This window comes from Sminthopsis crassicaudata, chromosome 3 (assembly GCF_048593235.1).
Source record: "Sminthopsis crassicaudata isolate SCR6 chromosome 3, ASM4859323v1, whole genome shotgun sequence".
Taxonomy (NCBI): Eukaryota; Metazoa; Chordata; class Mammalia; order Dasyuromorphia; family Dasyuridae; genus Sminthopsis; species Sminthopsis crassicaudata.
The window spans coordinates 352,812,634-352,828,091 of NC_133619.1; the positions used below are offsets into that span (position 1 = coordinate 352,812,634).

The window sequence follows — 15,458 nt, forward strand, 5'->3', positions numbered from 1 at the left end:
ACATAAATATGTGGATTCAAAGTCTTTATCTTCTCAAGTAACATCTGCAGAGCATAAAAACAAAACAATAAATGAAAAGGAATACAGGGCAATGTGCAAAGGGATGGCAACCACAAAAATGAAGCTCTTGGTTAACAGGTACTGAGATTTTGAAATGAATCTTTAACAAAAACATAGTTATTACTCCTCACTCTATTTATATAAAATCCTACTGAGAAGTAGGATGAGTGGCCTGTCCAGGTGACCTTCACAATTACCTTTTAATCCTATTATTGTAATAATCTGATATATGATTATGATGATTTTATGTACCTTGGTTTTTATTAAACATGTGAACTATGAGATTTGCTTTTTCTTCTGCCTCTCAAAATTAAATTAAAAAACATAAAAAATTTATGAAACAATGAACCAAAAGGTTTACAGTACTGGGGGATGGGACAACAACATTTTTATTTTTAAAAAGACACTGTGGTACTATCAGGTCATAAGAGAGGGTGACCAATTTGCAAGTATATGCCACCCCATCCCAAACCACCCTCCAAAATCCTGGGTAGTTTCCAATTGAATTCAGCTTTTGTATTGATCCAATCCTGAGGAAACAGATGATCTGTGAGGTCTTCATTATACAATATATCTGCCATCCAGAAACAAGGAACAAATTACTCTAAACCTCAAACCACAAAGATCATGTGAATACCACTCTTACAAAAGAAAACCAATTCAGGGCACAGTTCTACTCTACAGTACAGTTTGCAGAACTTAGCTCCAGCAACAAACAAAAACTGAGGTAAGAACTCGTGCACTTTGGATGTCCTGCTCCCCGTGACCAGATATCGAGGGTGTGCTCTTGACTGAGGTGATGTGGGTTCCAAAGAACATGTGTTCTGCTTGTCTGTTGCTGTATTTCTCTGATTATAGAACTGCTTCTGGAAGAACCCCGCCCCCCGGAAGATTCACTCTCCAAAGTTCTAGAATCTATAATCAGCTATTCTGCAACAGTATAAATCCAGTATAATCTTAATTCCAATAATCTGGAGCCAAATCATTCATTTGGATACAGCAACCCAAAATTCCAGGATTTAAAAGGCTTGGAAACATTCTCCTATCCAATTTATCAGCAGTTGTGTAGAGATACCAGAAAAAAAACTAGCATTTAATATAAAAATTGTCTTTCACACATATCCTCCTTCAGGGATCATAATTCTACGTGTACTGGAAGCCCTGTGGAAAAGAAAAAATGAAAATGAAGCAGAAAGTCTAAAATTATAATTACACTAATCTGGCAGGCTTCTCAAATTGCAATACAAATTGTTATGTTAGGGAAATTTGCCCAACAAAAGCTACAACCCACAATTTCTTGTTTTTGCTTTTTATTTAAATCTTTAAAAGTAGGGCCCTAATTTATCAGTTCAACCATTAAGCAATTTTAATTTTTTTATTTATACATCTTGATATAATTTCCTTAAATGATCAAAGGATCTACAAACCAAGACAAAATGCAAAGACTAAAATTTTGGATGTGTATAATATTTTACTCTTTGGATTCAACTCCACCATCTTTATAATCCCAGGAAACTCTTATCACCAAGACATTTATTATCCCACATATGGCCTCAACCTTGGAACTCAAAGTGACCTTAGAATATCTTTCCCCTGATAACTGGATGAGAAGTGGAGGGTAGGGAAACAGACTTTTCCCAAAAGCCTCCCTTTAAAGAAGGCCATCAGCCCAACTATTTCCCATAGTGACTCCTAGGATTCAATTTCTACATTATTGCACATGGCCCTCAGGTTTTCAGCTTTCTTTAGTGTATAATCTCCTTTAATAAGGATGTGAACACCTTGAGGGCAAGATTTTTCTTTTTCTTATTTGTATCCCAGTGTTTAGCACAGCACACAGTGGGCTTAATAATTGAATTATGTGTATGCACATGCTCATATTTTCAAAGAACACTGCTTGGAGAAATTTTACATTAATTTGCAGAATTCTACTAAAATTCATTCATTACTAGTAGAGTCTGGAAAAACAAAGAGGTAAAGCAAATGCTCTTAGAGAAAATTTTTAATTGGGTAGATGCAGCATTAAACCAAAGAATTAAAAATAGCAGCAAAAATTATATTATCTCCATATATTACATAGCTCTTTATTCACATATAATTATTGCAGATGAATTGGGAAAACTTCATTATCTTTTTCCTCTGTATACAATGCTTAAAAATAAGCACAAACACTAATCCCTTTTAAAAGATTCTTGTCTAAAGGAAACATATTTTTATTTATATTATTATTACTATTTTGGGGGGCTGGTAAATAAATAAATGAAAGGAACAGATTAAGATTACCTTCTACTATGCTTGGTTCTTTTGTCTCATTCTCTGGATGCCTAATTCCCATTTCCTTTTCTTTCTGGAAACGACTCTGTAACTGCTTGATTTCAAGATCATAGTCCTGCCATTCTGGGACAATGCGGACGGCTGCCTGCAGCTTTGGCTCTTTGGTCATTGGATTATTACACTGTGAAAGACAGAGATTGGTATTAAAAAGAAGAGAATATAACATTTAGCTGAAAAGTTCAAAATATATGTAAGTTATAATCTAAAATAATAGTCCTGTATCGTCTTAAAAGTTAACAAATAAAAAATCTTAAATTTGTGGGAATAACAAGCTTATGACAAACTAGACAAAAAAGAATGAGATTATGGGAAAGATAACAAAAACACAGGGAGAGATAATATGATGAAGGGTCAGAAATCAAAACTGAAGTATTTTTTTCTGGGAAGAATGGAGAGTTACTTGATTCAAATAATGATTTTAGGGATAGCATAGTTATAAAAAGTTTCTCTTTTCTTCAGCAATTAATTAGGATCATCATAGTGAGTAACTATAGCTCTTATAGGAGAAGTGTTATAATTATATTGAGACAGCCTTCTCCATACTGATCTATAATGATATGAATTATGAAACTATAAGGAAAAATTGATTAATAAACAAATTTTGTATTAAAATTATTCAGCTTTATGCAACATGAAATCAAAACTAAATTCAGTCATTGAAGCAGCTACAAGCTTACCAAATCAATTGTTTTTGCTTTTTTCTTGGAGGCATCATCACACCATGTTTCACACCAAAGCCATTCTTGTGGGAGTGACTTAATTGGCACCTGGTGTATCATATTATTGGGCAAATCCTGTTTAGTGAATAAAATAAAATTTAAACAACATCTAAACTACTAAAGGAAGAAAAACTTCTGGACAAGTAAACAGCAATAATTGTTAGTTGCAATTCCCATTTTAAATGATCACACAATTGTAAATTCTTAAGATTAGAGAAGAAAGTTCTATGAGATCACCTAGTATAATACCTTCATTGATGATAAAATTTAGGATCAAGATAAGTCAATTGCCCAAGGTCACAGAATTAGTAGCTGAGTTAGAATTAGAGCCCCAGATTAAGGGTAGTCAGTCTAATGCTTTTTTCCATTATACCACAATCAAAGGTAAGTTTGTTCATTTAGTAATTCACCTTTAGATGGAGCCAAATTTATGCCATCAAAAGAGATTTATACTATTAAAAAAAAAAAAACAAAACACTAATCCCTTAGATAGAATTGCCATAAAACATCTATTAACAGGGGCAACTAGGTGGCACAGTGGATAGAGCAGCAGCCCTAAAGTGAGGAGGACCTGAGTTCAAATCTGGTCTTAGACACTTAACACTTTCTAGCTGTGTGATCCTGGGCAAGTCACTAAACCCCAATTGCCTCAGCAAAAAAAAAAATTTAAAAAATCTATCAACACTAAACAAGTAGAAATCTAAGTTTTAACACACACAAATCACAGTATTTCTCTGCAGTTTTCTTTTTGATTTAACTTATGAACTTATAAGATATATAAACTTTTTCTGATACCTATAATTTTGTACCTTATTCAAAAGTGCAATTCATGGTTTTCTGGGTGGTTGTTGTTGTTTTCAAAGCAAGATTTATGAGGGTTTGACTAGTTTTCTAACAACCAAATGAGATTACAGTCTACTACTAATCTATACCAACAAAAATATCTATATTCCACTGCTATCTCCTTCCCTAAAGATTGTAAGAGTAATAATAATAATAGCAGGAAACAATAACAAATATAGCACTTTAAGATTTACAAATAGTTTTCCTAACAACTCTTAAGAATAAAATAATGCAAGTACACTTATTCCAGGCTTACAAATTGGGAAACTGAGATTGAGAAATTAAATGATGGGCCCAACACCACATAGCTACTAAGTATACAGGAGTCAGTCTTAAAAGCTAAGCCTCTCAGGAATCTCAGTACACTATCTTTCCATTTCCCCATGTTGCTTTTTAGAGATATTTTAAGAGTTTACTTGAGTAAACTGTTTTACTCTCAGGTATCCTTTTACAAAGAGAAATGGCCATAAGTTATTGTTCATATACCATATATCTCCTAATCACATGAGGTTTGGGATATGACTATAATACATTTAAAATGCAGCCTGACAATGAGCCATCTGAAGCTAGTCAAATGAAATCAGATTCCACTATGAAGCACAAAATAGTGAAATTATGTTGAAGTTAGCAAGAAGACCCCTAAAGGAACCAGATAATAAATAAAAACCTCAATATTATTGACATAGGTTAAAAACTGACATGAGATTACTTACAAAGTAATTTAAATTGATGATGGACCATATTTATAAGGCTTTTCAGGTAAACAATATTAAAAAAAAAAAAAAAAAAAAAGCAGATGATCACAAAATCTATCCAATCCTGCCCTCCAACCTCAAATGACTTATTCTTGCTATATTTGAGGAGGAGCAAAGTAATAAATTCAGGATACCAAGGAAAAACTGTCAGAGTTGCTTTAGTCACTCTAAGCAATCTGTTTTCAGTCTCCCCTGCTCTCCCTACTCTCACTCTGTTTTTAGTTTAGGATAACTCAGAAAGTTTTCATTAAGGAATGATGTAACACACTCCAATAAAAATTGGAGTAAAACTTGAAAAGCTTGAGGGGAAGAAGGAAATACTTTAGCCTTGACCCAACATTTTAAGATCAAACATACAGTTATGCCAGAATATCTTAAACCATGAAAAAGACCATTTACCTGATCAAGATTTGAAAGACTGTTGGGATCCTGACTCAGACCTTGATATTGTCCCCTGAGTCTGTCTCCAGCAGCTATCTTCCTAAACTTCTTCAGATCCACAACATAGAGTGCACTAAGTACAGAAGATCCAGCTGTTAAAAGCCACAGAATGTCACAAGCACTAATTCACCAAATTCACCCATGGCTTAGTGGCGAAATTTTTGTACCTTGCTTCTGGAGAACAAAGATAGTTTCACTCAAGCTGAATACTTACAGGGGAACTAAAGGTCACAAGCATTTGTTATTCCAAAGGGGAAATTATTATTTCCAGGAGAAAATAAAAATATTTCCAAAAACAAACACTATTGGTTATTAATGTCATCACTGATACTCATTATCATTGTTGTCAAAAGAAAATATGTAATCTCTGACCAAAGATTTGTAACAAGAATTAGCAATTTAAGAAATAACTATTGTGGTTAACTGAAACATATTTGCTAGTCAGAGGTCAAAAGCATCTTGCTCATTGTCATAGTTGTTTCAACATTGCCAATTAAGAATCAAAAGAGAAAAGTGATACAATAATTCTTCTGATTCAAGGACAAATGTAAAGATACTGGTTTCATTTTCTGATAGCAACATTTCTCTTCCTTCTGATTTCCTAACCCCACCCAGCAATAAAGGATTAAAGAAAGATGTAACACACCCCAACAAAAAGTGGGGTAAAACTGGAAAGGCTTGAAGGGAGAAAAGGGAAACTTTAGCCTGGACTCTACATTTTAAGACCAAACACAATTATTACAAAATATACTAAAACATGAAAAAAAAACATTTATTACCTGATCAAAATTTGAAAGGTTATTTTTTTGTCATCCTTTTGTAATAAGGAATTAGTACAGTAGCAGTGATTTTTTTTTTTTTTTAAAATATGCAGTCACTTTCTTAGTACCTGATATGGTATTTTCGTCCCGATAAATGGCTGGCCCAGTAACCTGATTTCCAGAACCTGTAACCATTCATTTCTTTGCGGCTATCACAAAATGGGGTATATCCATAAGGGGCACCATCCAAATTGAAATCTCTTAATTCCTTCAGATCTGTCCGAACAATCTTAAAAAAGGAAACCAAAAGTTATTTCTAAAAACACTTCTACAAAGCTGGTACAGATATCTAACAAATAATATCTTTTTGAAGCACAAACAATAAATTCCTTCATGAACAACAAACACTTAAAAACCACTCCATGTATAAAAATTTTACTAAGAAAAAATGAAGGAAATGAACCATTGGGGCTCCAAAGTGTTTGAATAAGGCATACAATTTACAAGAAGCCATTCACTTTATCAAGTAAATTCCAATAAATGTTAGACCTCACCAATTCTAACTGAGGGAAAAGAAGTTTGAATTACTAAAACATCAGCATTATGGAAAAAGTGAAAATGAATGAAATCTTGCAACTTTTAAGTCTTCAAAGTATCTCACATCAGAATAAAAAGAACTATTCTGCATTAAATGTAAGTCGTTTTAAAATATTTTTTTTACAAAAATTTTATGCATATGTAATTTTCCAGCACTGACAATTGCAAAACCTTTTGTTTCAACTTTTCCCCTCCTTCTTCCCACCCCGTCCCCCAGATGGCAGGTTGATCAATACATGTTAAATATGTTAAATACAATATATGTATACATGTCCAAACAGTTATTTTGCTGTACAAAAAGAATCGGACTTTGAAACAGTGTACAATTAGCCTGTGAAGGAAATAAAAAATGAAGGCAGACAAAAATAAAGGGATTGGGAATTCTAGTGGTTCATAGTCAACCCCAGAGTTCTTTCGTGTAGCTGGTTCAGTTCATTACTGCTCTACTGGAACTGATTTGGTTCATCTCATTGTGGAGAATGGCCTTTTCTTCTTAATCAATACTTCTCTATCCAACTCAAACATAAACTGTAACTCAAACATTAGTAAAAGAGCTTGGGGGTATTTAGAGGGTGAATAGGAAAGAAAACCTCATCTTTAGCTCAAAGAGAGAAAGCATATTTTAAAAATTAAAAAAATTTCACCAATAAGACTATGATCATAGATGATTTTACTTCACAATTTTAAAATTTGACTTTTAGTAATCATGCATTAGCTATTTTGAAGAACTCAAATCATTCATTATTCAACACACAGCTTTTCTTAATAACTCATTTTTTAAAATTTTAGTTGTATTATTTTACTAGCACATTTATTTATCAAAAGGTCCTCCTTCTCATATTACATGAGAAAGGGAGGATCTAGGTGGGTTGTTAATTAAGTAAGCTAATTAAGAGATCAGTCAATAATAGCACATTTGTTTTTCTTGCCTAAATTCTTTTTGGTGTATGCCCTTTAAATGCTATCCAGAAAAATCCTCATTCTCTATAGATTATCTGCATCATTTATCAGTGCTCAGCAACCCAGATGGGTTGGGTTAGGTTTTCATTATCTATACAAAACCTTCCCTTCACTATGGTAGATAATCAGAAGATGATGGTAAACATTCTAAAACTCTTTATTTCTTTTAATTTACCAAAGCGGGGACCTCAACAGCTTACCTGATCAGCATCCACAAACAGAAATTTGTCAACAACTAGTGGAAAAAGTACATCCAGAAAGAGAATCTTGTAACCCCAAATGATGCGCTGCTTTTCAGTCTGCTGATGAAGCCACCGAGGCCATTTATATTGAACAAGCTCATACTGAAAATTATATTCCTTTGCCATGTATGGGATAAATTCCTTTTATAAATAAAGAAAACATTAAATCATTTATTAGAATCCAGGAAATATATGGCTAATGCATAGGTAAAATACATTTAACCAAGAGTATTGTCTTCAAAAATACTCCCCACCTTAATCCCCTAAAATTGTTTCAGGCAAACCAATTTTGGTCATAATTTGAAATTATGAAAACATCTAACCATTCTGAAGGCATTTATATAAATTCCTGTAATACTTTGAAGCTGTACCTTTTCTTTCCAATATGGGTTCTTTCTCAATTAACATAAATAGCAAACCTTTTATAGTAGGCCATCTTATTAGTCTCTACAACTATAAAATTTGTCGTCTTGAAGCTAAACATTAAATTTAGCTAAGTCAGTTCTTAGATAGCAGACAAGTCTATTATAAGGGTCATATTCAAAGATTTTCCATCTAAATAAATTAATGCAAGTTAAATTTAAATTGTTTATTTTTTAAAAGTTATATGATTGATTGCAATTTAAACCTGAAAACATTTCACAACAGGTGATAGATATCCTTTTGTTATATACTTCAGGAAAACTAATTTTTGAATGGTTTTGATAAGTTTACCCTACATCCAAGTCTGGTCAAGAGAAAATTATGTGGCATTCCACATAATTTTTGATGTGGTAGTAAATGACAATGAATAAGATTAGAATCAGGAAATTGTAAACAATTAAAAATTCACCAGCACAACACTACAGAGGTCATTTAAGTTACAAGTATACTTCCTACCTCCTAACATAAGAGTGATATAATAGAAATTCAAATATATATTTTCAGACATGAAAAATGTGTGAATTTGTTTTGTTTATCTGTTAGGACTAATAAAGGTTTTGAAATTGTAAGGAGGGGAAGGTGCAGAATTGTGAAGGAGGAGGATTACTAATGATGACATCTTAAAATGATATATAGAAGGGAACAGATGAGAGAGGTACAGAGCAAAACAGAGAGGCAGGATTTCTTAGAAACAGACATGATGAATTTATTGTTTATGTTAAAAATGAAAATAAGCTGAGCATAATGGAGACTGCTGATTTTATATGCATTTTCTTCTGCTCTTTGTACATGGAAATACTCCTTGAGAGTGGGGAATGTTTTTCCGACAGAGTAATAAAAAAATCAAAATTAAAAAATAAACAATTTCACTGGCCAAAATACCACTGTAACTGTTCCTTCCTCCTTTCTCCATGCCCCCCCTCCCCCGGCCAAAAATCATGTTGAAAGTAGAGACAGAAGAAAGTAGGTAAAACAGCCCTTGGAGATTTTGGGGTATTCCTATTATAATATTTAATTTTTGATTAATGAACAAACCTTGAATGTCGGTGACAAGTAATTCTTCAAGAACCAGAATTTCACAGGCGTCTTAGTATTTTTCAGAACTGAGAGCATCATTATACTGTCAAGCAAAAGCAAAAAACAAAACAAACAACAACAAAAAATAGAAAAAAATATTTTATACTAGTTTTGACATCAATATTATCAACCACCATTTTCTAAAAGAAACCATTAGACTTTGTACTAGGTAGTTATTCGATAGCTCAGTTAAGTAAAAGAAGACCATTTAACCAAGAAAACCTCACAGTCCAACCATTAAATAAGATCAGACTGAAAATTACTTTTATGTTACATTAAACCTACCACCCAATCAAGTGGATAACTAGTTTTTCTATTTAAAAAAAACCCTCAATATTTTAATTATGATATACTTAAAAATATTTTTTATTCAAGTGGTAAAAAGAGATGTACAGCACAATACAAATATCAATTTCAGAGCCAAATTAGCAATTATCACAGCAACCACCATCCATCAGATAAAAGGACAAAACAAAGCCACAGCAGCTTTTACAATAATTGCAAACAATGGGCAACCACAACACATTCTCCAAAAGCAGCATAAATATAAGATTGGAAAAGAGCCAATTCTCCCACTTATTTGCATCAATGAAAAATTTTCAATAAGGAGTATTTTTTTTAATCATTCAATTCAATTCACCTCTTTGAGTTTCAGTTTGTTCTGTAAATGAATCTATAATGTCCTTTCCAATTCTAAAAAATTGATTCTGTTCTATGACATTTAGCTTTTCGGAATAGCTAAAAAGTAACAGGTACTACTGGAATATTATTGTCAGCACAAACTCGGAGGAAAAAAAGAACACTGAATCTTAATAGAGATGAATGGCCTGGGTTCAGGTCCAATTTCTGATAGTTACAATCTGTGTGGTTTGGAGCAAGCCAACTTCTTTTGTCTAAACTTGTTTATTCATCCATAAAATGGGGCTAAGAATACTTGATCTCATGGGGTTGTCATGGGGGGAACTTGAGCTATGGTAAACAATATATAATTATGAGCAATCCCTGAACCATAGCATGTTTAATATTTCAATGATCAATAACTAACTTGGTACTGATATTTCCTCCACCAAAGCAGAATGAAATTCTTATAAAACTGTTAAGGGCAATGAGGCATTGCTCTCTCTTTGAGATGTACCACAGAGCCTATATGCCATGCTAGCTGGTAGGGCAAGCCCAGGAGGGGCTTGGCCTCTGAGGCAGGAGGTTCTGTCTGGCAGGAATTAAAGGAACTATTAAGTTTCTTGAGATGGCAAGGAGTGTGTCCTCTTGCTAGATCTTGCTAGGATGCAGTAGTAACTCCAGAAGCCTCCTTTCTGGGGCTCCACCTACACAGTTCTGAGTGGGCTCTGCACGGGTAATCCCAGAGGAGAGGCAGCATAAATAGACAGCCCTGAGCAGAACTCGGCTCTCTTGTTTCCTGCTATCCCCACTGAGAGGATGACTGAATAAAGACAGAATGTTTGCACCTCCTAATCAACTCGCTTCCAGTGTTTATCCGGGATAATCCTGAAGACTGGTATGTAAGACTCTGGCAGACTGTGCCCGGACAGTCTCACACACAAAACTTGTTAGATAATTAGACTTTCTAAATGTGAAAAATCTGAGGCCAATCCAATAATTAGTGTCAATCAACTGGTTAAGCTAGTCCTAGTACAACAGACATAGTTTATCACCAGTTCTATTCAGAAATGGTTCTGATTTTACAGTACTTATTATTGGAGTATACATTCTAGTATCAGTCTTCAATAATCCAGCTTTACTTTCATGAAGCAATAAAAAATCAGTGGAAATACTGAGCTACTATGTTTTTATTAAAGAAAAGAGGGCTTAATATGTATACATATATTGTATTTAACATCTACTTTAACATATTTAACATGAATTAGACTACCTGCCATCTAAGGGAGGGGGTGGGGAGAAGGAGGAGAAAAGTTGGAATAGAAGATTTCACAAGGGTCAATGATAAAAAATTATCCATGCATATGTTTTATAAATAAAAAGTTATTATATATATTCACATTCTTCACCGGGAATTGGGGAGAGAAGGGGGAGGAGAAAACAGTCATCACAAAGCTATTTAAAAAAAAGGAAAGAAAAGAGGGCTTAGAAGACTCTTCCAATAACATTCCAATCATTTGCAGTGCCACAAAAAATATGAAGCATGAATAAAGTTAAAATTAAGAATTTTCTAAGACTTATGTGTTTTAATTAATGTTCTCATAAGGCACACAGAGAAAGGTCGACTGTTACAAGGTTGACTCTGACCAATTGCCTTTTCCTATTCCCTATACTCAATCCTTCACAAAAACAAAGACCCTAGAAGACAAGGAAATAGTATGTGTAACATGCTACAGTCTTCTACTTTCACCTTCCAATTACTCTTTCTAGCCTGCACTTGGTAAACAAAGATATTAAATGTTGGTGTAATCATATTATGTATGCAAATATATATTTATATTATTAAATAATTATATTAGCAATTCCAAACGAATAAAATCATGCATCATTGGATATTTAGAATTGAGAAATGTCATAGATTATTTATTTCCATATCCTCATCTTATTTATCACTACCTTAAAATTTTTTGTCATTCCCAAGTCTTAATTCTAATTAATAAGTTGATTCTTTTTTATTTCTTGCCTTTTTTCCCCTTTTCTTCAGAGATGAGATTCAAGTCTCTGAGTCTGGGAAGGTTCTGAGCCTTGTCCTTTATCTACTGAACTATAATAACCCATTCCCATACTCTTCATTTTAAAGACGTAACTGAGGCCCAGAAAAGTGCTGTGAATTAATTATAATACTATAGAAAAAATCTAATTATGAATTTAGGTCTTCTAACATTAAATTCAACATTCCTTCTCCTATATCACAATGTTTATTATGATCCTTTAAAAAATTAGCAACTGAAATTGGTGGGAAAAGGCTCCACTATGAATCACTCTAAATAGTTTATTAAATAGTCTTATTTAGTCCTCACCTCTACTTCATAAGAATCCCTAATTTCCTTCAAAGCTGAGATCAGAAACTTCGTCTTAAGGCATTTCTTGATTACCCCAGTCATTAGAACATGTTAAAAACTTACCTTGTAGTTGCTTTGTAAACTCCATGTAAACATTTATGTGTACAAACTGTCTTCCCTTATACAAAGTAAACTCCTTGAAGGAGGGAATATTTTATCTATGTCTTCTGTATAGCTAGTGCCTTGGATAGTGCTTATTATATCAGTGTTTCAGATCATATATGAAAGAAAAAATTATGGGCATATATCATAGTGTACTTTACAGAAACACAAAATAATATCATAAAGATCTCAGAGTTTATGAAGTTGTATTGTGATACATCAACAAACATGCACATGTATACACAAAAAATCTGAAAAGACTAACCGAAGAAATCTTTCATACAGATGTCCAGATGCTACTGAGAAAATATTAATTACATCATCTTTATCTGGTTTCACTTCTTCAGTCTTCTGACCCCCAGTAAAACCCCTAAGTATAAAATGGAGAAGCAACAGAACAATTATGTCGCTGGTATAGATATGCAATACCCAAAAGAAATGATAAAGAAATAATGCCACTTGAACCTGTTTTCCTATTCATTTCACTTCTACCTAGCAGGTTTCAGAATGGAAAAAATACACACGAGAATAATTCCTTAAAAGGCAGCAACCTTTCAATAGTAAAATAAACCACATAAACGAGTCAGCAAAGATGAAGCTCTCTATGCGGTATCTCTCAAATAATCTTATGGAAAAAGAGTATAATCTAGTGGGAAAACATTAAGTCCTGAAATTAAACAAAGAATCTGAAAGGTTCTATAATTAATATTACTTTAGTGTGCCTAAATAACCTGATTTCACTTAAAAGAAAATCCCCTCCAAAAAAAGAGAAGGAAGAAATTTACCACTTAAGGGACTCCCAAAATCCAGACTCATTTTCATGATTTCCATCACTTAGTAAATCTTCATTCATCATGTCTGCCTTCTTCTGAACCTGTAAATATAAGCACATTATCCAAATTACTTAACATGTCAATCAAATAAAAAGACTGACATATTTTCCCTGGAATAATTTCTTTCTATGTGGAATAAACAGTACATTATGAAACACTGACTACTACTTATAAGCAAAAAAAAAAAAAAAAAATCAATATATCAATTAAAGTATCTGTAAGTTCTCAATGGATGAAGCAAGGAGGGAATTTGGAACTCAAAATTAAAAAAAAAGGAATAAAGATCTTTAAATAAATAATGACTTGGGAGGAGAATAAAAATAAAGAGGGCATTTACCTTGTGAGGATCAGTTGAGATAACATATGAAAAATGTTTTGCAAACCTTAGAATTCCATATAAATGCTAGCTGTTGTTGTAGTTAGTCTAATATAGGCAGCTAGTTGTTGTAGTGGGTAAAATGCTGGACATGGAGTCGGGAAAAACTGAATTCAGATCTGCGTTGAACACTTAATTAACTGTGAGATCCTAGGCAAGTCACTTAATTTCAGTCTCAGTTTCCTTATCTGTAAAATGAGGACAATAACAGCACCTTACTTCCTGGGGTTGTTGTGAGAATAAATTAAGAGAGCATTTGTAAAGCACTTTGCAAACCTTAAAGCACCATACAAATTTTATTAGATATTATCATTGTTATTATTTTTTCAATTTTTTACAAATTAAAATTAAAAGGTCAGTTATTAAAAAATATAACTCCAGGCAATTATAGCTCAATGAGGCATCCCAGAGTCTAACATTCTAATTACCACATCAGATTATTGATTCCTTAAGCAAATCATTTCAATTCTTTTGGTCTTAGTTTTTTCATTTATAGAATAAAAATATTTATAAAATAAAATGAAACGGGGATAGAATTAGATAATTTCTGGGGTCTTTTGTAACACTAAAATTCTATAATAGTAAATAACAATAGCTAGAATGTGTTTAATCTTTAAAAAGTTTGCAAGTTTTTTATCTTTATTATCTTGTCTGATCTTCACAACAACCCTGTGAGGTAGGTATTAATATTATTTCCATTTTATACATTAGGAAACTGAGGCTTAGAGAGGTTAAGTGACTTGTTCAGGGTCACATAGCTAATGTCTTAAATAGGATATGAATTCAGGTGTTCCTGGTTCTAAATCCAGCACTCTGTCCTCTTAAATCACCAGCTGATATTCATTTCTATGAATATGCATAGTGACTTTTATACACTTAATTCAATACACTTAAACCTTAAGTGAAAATACCCCAACAAACTTCAATAAGGCAAAGAGTTCACTGTTTTGATGACTTCATTGTGATCTTATTAACATGGGCATTTCTCTAACCACAATTTCTCATTCTATATTATTTTCATCAATGACTTCCTATACATTCTCCATTAAGATCTACTCAAAAGGCTAAAGGTCTTCCAATAGGTTTTTTTATTATTTCATGAATACCAGTGTATCTTAATGGCTAGCTGGGTGTTATTCTTCACTCTCACTACATGAGCTAGTTCATCTTCTTTTCTCAAGGATATTCAAGGCTTTTTAAATTTCCAAAAGAGGAACAAAGTTACGGTTGAATAAAATAGTCTATCTTAAGTCTTAAGTTAAATTAAACACAAAATTCTTAGTTCCAGCAAAAAAACGCAGCCTATAATATTTCTGTGGTTAACTTACAAAATGCAGGCAAATCCTTAGCTGTTTTTATCACATCAGACATAACTTTAAACCTGCCTCTGAAAACTTATAGGAGAGTGGCTATTCCAGTTCTTCAAACTCACCTTGACTTTGATAATTTTGCTCTTAAAGTTGTTGAGAACAACCACAACTTCATCAGAATCAGGGGGAGAGTCTGTACCATCATGGCTTTAAAAAAAAAAAAATGTATTAAATATGAAAATGCTCTTAGTACACAGAAGGATTGGGAAGGTGTCAATGATTTTTCACTATTTTAGCATCTGTATTTTCTCCTTTTCCCATCTCTGCCTCCTGGCCTCTTACAGTGCCAGAAAAAAAATTCCATTTCCTTTTTCAATCCCTCTTAATCTAGTGCCTTCCTTCTCTAGCTTATTCCCAATTTGTCCCATATATAACTTGTCTGGACATAGTGTCTGCTCCCATTAGAATCTGAGTGACTTCAGGACAGGAGCTGTCTTTTGTCTTTCATTCCATTCCTAACACATAAGCAATGGCTGGGTACTGGGCACTGTGGTTCAGGCATTTTTCAGTCATATCTGACTCTTTATTACCCCATTTGGGGTTTT

At 33.1% G+C, this 15,458-nt stretch overlaps 1 protein-coding gene across 3 annotated transcripts in view; it reads right to left on the minus strand.

Moving 5' to 3' along the window:
* Positions 1 to 416: 416 nt before the first annotated feature.
* Positions 417 to 15,458, minus strand: part of UGGT1 (UDP-glucose glycoprotein glucosyltransferase 1) — a 96,406-nt gene continuing 81,364 nt past the window's right edge. For all 3 annotated transcript variants that reach the window (XM_074301700.1, XM_074301699.1, XM_074301702.1), the window contains 10 exons: positions 14,976 to 15,060; positions 13,120 to 13,208; positions 12,600 to 12,704; positions 9,171 to 9,255; positions 7,671 to 7,853; positions 6,042 to 6,202; positions 5,111 to 5,225; positions 3,072 to 3,188; positions 2,344 to 2,515; positions 417 to 1,221 (listed from right to left, as the gene is read on the minus strand). In XM_074301700.1, the coding sequence (XP_074157801.1) occupies positions 1,196 to 1,221; positions 2,344 to 2,515; positions 3,072 to 3,188; positions 5,111 to 5,225; positions 6,042 to 6,202; positions 7,671 to 7,853; positions 9,171 to 9,255; positions 12,600 to 12,704; positions 13,120 to 13,208; positions 14,976 to 15,060 (1,138 nt within the window). In that variant the 3' untranslated portion in view covers positions 417 to 1,195. The remainder of the gene's footprint in view (positions 1,222 to 2,343; positions 2,516 to 3,071; positions 3,189 to 5,110; positions 5,226 to 6,041; positions 6,203 to 7,670; positions 7,854 to 9,170; positions 9,256 to 12,599; positions 12,705 to 13,119; positions 13,209 to 14,975; positions 15,061 to 15,458) is intronic.